At 44.7% G+C, this 3683-nt stretch overlaps 1 protein-coding gene across 1 annotated transcript in view; it reads right to left on the reverse strand.

Moving 5' to 3' along the window:
• The window catches only part of PIP5K1B (phosphatidylinositol-4-phosphate 5-kinase, type I, beta), a 111107-nt gene extending 108978 nt beyond the window's left edge, over positions 1 to 2129 (reverse strand). The window contains exon 1 of the mRNA XM_006863831.1: positions 2061 to 2129. Within this exon, the coding sequence (XP_006863893.1) occupies positions 2061 to 2129 (69 nt within the window). The remainder of the gene's footprint in view (positions 1 to 2060) is intronic.
• Positions 2130 to 3683: the final 1554 nt, after the last annotated feature.

Raw genomic sequence — 3683 nt, forward strand, 5'->3', positions numbered from 1 at the left:
AAAATATGGCCTTGATTCTATTCCACTTGCGTAGGGAAACCATCTCAAAGGTAGATTTGACCCGCTGAGCACCTTAAGGGACAGAAGAAGTGACACCAAGGACATTGGAGTCCTGGTGTGGTACTATAGGATAAACAATGGATTGAAAGGTCAGTTTGAACCACAAGGTCAGCAGTTCAAACCCACCAGCTGCTCCTCAGAAACCCTATACAGGGTCACTGTGAGTAGGAACAACTCAACAGCACTTTACAACGACAACAACAACATCAAGGGCATCATACATGAAGAAAACAAAAGGTCATGAAAAGGACTGGAAAGAAAGAAAGACAAGACCAAAATGGACACCAGAAAAGACTCCGAAACTTGCTTTTGGATGAAGAGTACCTCAAGTCCAAGTAAGGGGATTATCCTGGCTTGTCCCAGGGTCTCAATCACAGGGTCCTTCAAAGCACCCCAGGAAAGGTCTGACAAGTCGTCGCTGATTGTGAAGCTGGCAGGGGGCTCTGAGGGAGGGACGTAGGGGGCCTGAGGAAGCTGGCGGAGATCAGGAAATGGAAAGTCCTCATCCTCTTTCTGAGGGGCAAGAGGGGGTCACACCTGCAGCCACCGCCGCTCCTCTAGGGTGGGGGTGTCAGCTGAGGCAGGTTCTCCTTCAAAATCACACCAGTTCTTGTCACCCATGACAACCACCTTGAGACCTGGAGAAACTCCTAACAGCATGCACTGTGTGGTCCCACTTTGTTTTAAAGTGGACCTGTATGTATGAGGGAGTTCCTGTATAAAGTAAATGCTGCTACTGGTAAGATTGGAGGTTCGAGTCCACTCAGCCCTCAGAAGAAAGGCCTGGCGATCTGTTACCCAAACAACCAGCCACTGAAAACCCTCAGGATGGTGGGACCCCAGGGACTGAGGCCCTTAGACACCCTGAGGTCTGGAAGTGAACTTTCAGCTAAATGACAGGCAAACCATCACACCAAGGAGGTGGCGGTGGTGGTTGGGTGCCGTGGGATCAGCACACAAGTGCGCAGCCAAGCGCTTGAACACTGTACCCCCAACCTTCCTCCTGTCTTTTTTTCTCATGAGGTTGTTATGAGTTGAAAATAAACTTGACAGTGTCTTACAATAGCAGTACCTACAACCTAGTCATTCAGTAACCTAGTAGTCAAAAAATATATATACTGAAGTCAGACAAAGAGATAAGCACAAAATTAGTCTTATTGTTGCTAAGTGTCGTAGAGTTGTTTCCAACTCTAGGGTTTCCAAGGCTGTTAATCTTCAAAGGAGCAGAAAGCCTCATCTTTCTCTCACGGAGAGGATGGTCGATTCAAACTGCTGACATTGCAGTTTGCAGCCCAAGTCGTAACCCACTACGCTTACCAGGGAGTTACACACTCCTTCAATCCACCACTTGAGACCCAAAAGATAGCATTGGCCCAGGATAAAGCTCTGAAGGCTGGCAGGGACATAAACACAGGGAACACAGGGGAAGAAGTGGGAAGATGACATCGTGGGGGTAGCAATCCATTATCACGGAGCAAAATCAAAATGTGCATGAATTGTTGAATGGAAAGCCAGTTTGTTCCATAAAATCTAACCCAAATCACAGTTGTTGTTGTTGTTAGGTGCTATTGAGTCAGTACTGACTCATAGCAATCCTATACACAACAGAACAAAACAGACAACAAATCACAACAGAGAACATAAAGGAAAACGCAATGGAGCACAATTTGGATCTGATACACAAGGGGTTCTCATGTGTCAGAATCGACTTGACGGCACTTGGTTTACTTGTATCAAGGAGAGTAAAGAGACCAGAAATGGTCCCCCGGGGCACACAGAAGGAACATGGCACTGTGGACACCCTGACCTTGGGAGACAATCACTGTGTCTGGTTGAAACCACCAACTTTGTGCTCATTTGTTACAGTAATCATGAGACAAACTGAGACAGTAACTTCAACAAAATTGCTTTGCAGGAAGGAAAGACTTGTGGTGATATTAACAAGCCAAACCATGAAACAGACCTCTCGGTTTCCGCGAGGAACGAAAACACCCACTCACCTTTTTATAGGTTTTTTCTTCGCTTTGTTTGCCTGGGACTGCATCCCCACTTTCAGCTGCAGATGACATCTGTGACAGAAAATGTACCTGTTAGAATTTCCCACTCGATTCTGAGATACACTATCCATAACTTACTGTTACCACCGAGACTTCTTTATTTTGGTTGACTGCAGTTTTTTGTTGTTGTCAGTATGGTTGTTTCAAAGAAAGGGAGACATTTCTGGACAAAGCTGTGTTCCTAAATCCTTCTAAAATAAATCCTCACATGTAAATCATTTCTGTCCCATGCTGTACGTACGCCGGATACTCTGAAGGAAGAGGCTATGTGAATCTAAAACCCTTGGCATGTGTATGTATTTCCTGCCACAAAAGTCACTTTTTTTTTTCTTTTTCCTAAAGCTTTCCTTCTGGTTATAAATGCTTACTGTAAAAAAAACAAAACCTGGAAAGTACCAAAAACTATGAAGCAGAACCAAAAATATCACTCTTAAGTCCATGACCCTCTGGAAATTATGTTGTATTTATTTTTACTTTTTGTTCTGGGCAAGTTCACACAATAATTATGGTTCAGTACAATCTTACATTGTGATTTTAATGTACTGAACACTTGTAAAGGAGGCATTTCCCCCCAAATTAAGGAAAATCTAATTGCAAAAATAACTGGCTTTCACTCATAAGGGTAAGACATGATGTTAGTAAGCAGATGGAGAATAGAGGATCCAAGGTTTTGCTTCTGCAGATAGAAAATAAACCTTGGGGTCAGTTTTGACTCCTAGTGACCCTATACTGGGTTTTCAAGACCGAAAATCTTTATGGAGTAGATAGCCTTCTCATTTTCCCTCGAAGCGGCTGGTGGGTTTGAACCAGTGACCTTGCAGTTAGCAGCTGAGTACTTAACCACTGTGCCACTAGGGCTCCTTCTGCAAATAGTATAGTGATATTTATTTTGTGGGGAGCACGGTGGCTCTGTAGGATGAGTTAGTATTGGACTGCAAACCACAAGGTTGGTGGCTTTGCTGGACAAAGATGAGGCTTTCTGTACATCCCCACAAGATGTACAGCTTCAGAAACCCTAAACAGGGTTGCTATGAGCCAGAACCGACTTGATGGCCCTTAACAACAAGACTGCCTTTGTACTTACATCTTTGTCTGACTTTAACGTCTATTATATTTTTAGACAACTTGAGGCTAGCTCAGAGGGATTGCTGTTGTCAGGTGCCAGTGGTTGATTTTCAACTCACAGCAACCTCGTAACAAAAAGACGGGAGGAGTGTTCGTGGCGCAGTGGTTCAGTGTTTGATACCTAGCAAACGTTGCTGGTTCAAGCCCAGCAGTGACTCCTCGGGAGAAAACCTGGCGATTTGCTCGTGTAGATTACAGACTAGAAAACCCTATGAGGCAGTTCTACTCAAAATCGACTCAATGGCACCTAACACCACCACCAATCACAATGGAAGCCGACTGCAGACCGACCTTGTGTGGAAGACACGAGGTAGAATCCAACTGCCGTACTACCAGTGAGCAGCCTAGTGCTTAACTACGGAGACACCACGTTCCTAGGAATCAAAATTGAAATCTTTCAAGAAAGTGAGGCGGCACAAGAGGCACTCACTCATCTCTGCC

Source organism: Chrysochloris asiatica, unplaced genomic scaffold, assembly GCF_000296735.1.
Source record: "Chrysochloris asiatica unplaced genomic scaffold, ChrAsi1.0 scaffold00056, whole genome shotgun sequence".
Taxonomy (NCBI): domain Eukaryota; kingdom Metazoa; phylum Chordata; class Mammalia; order Afrosoricida; family Chrysochloridae; genus Chrysochloris; species Chrysochloris asiatica.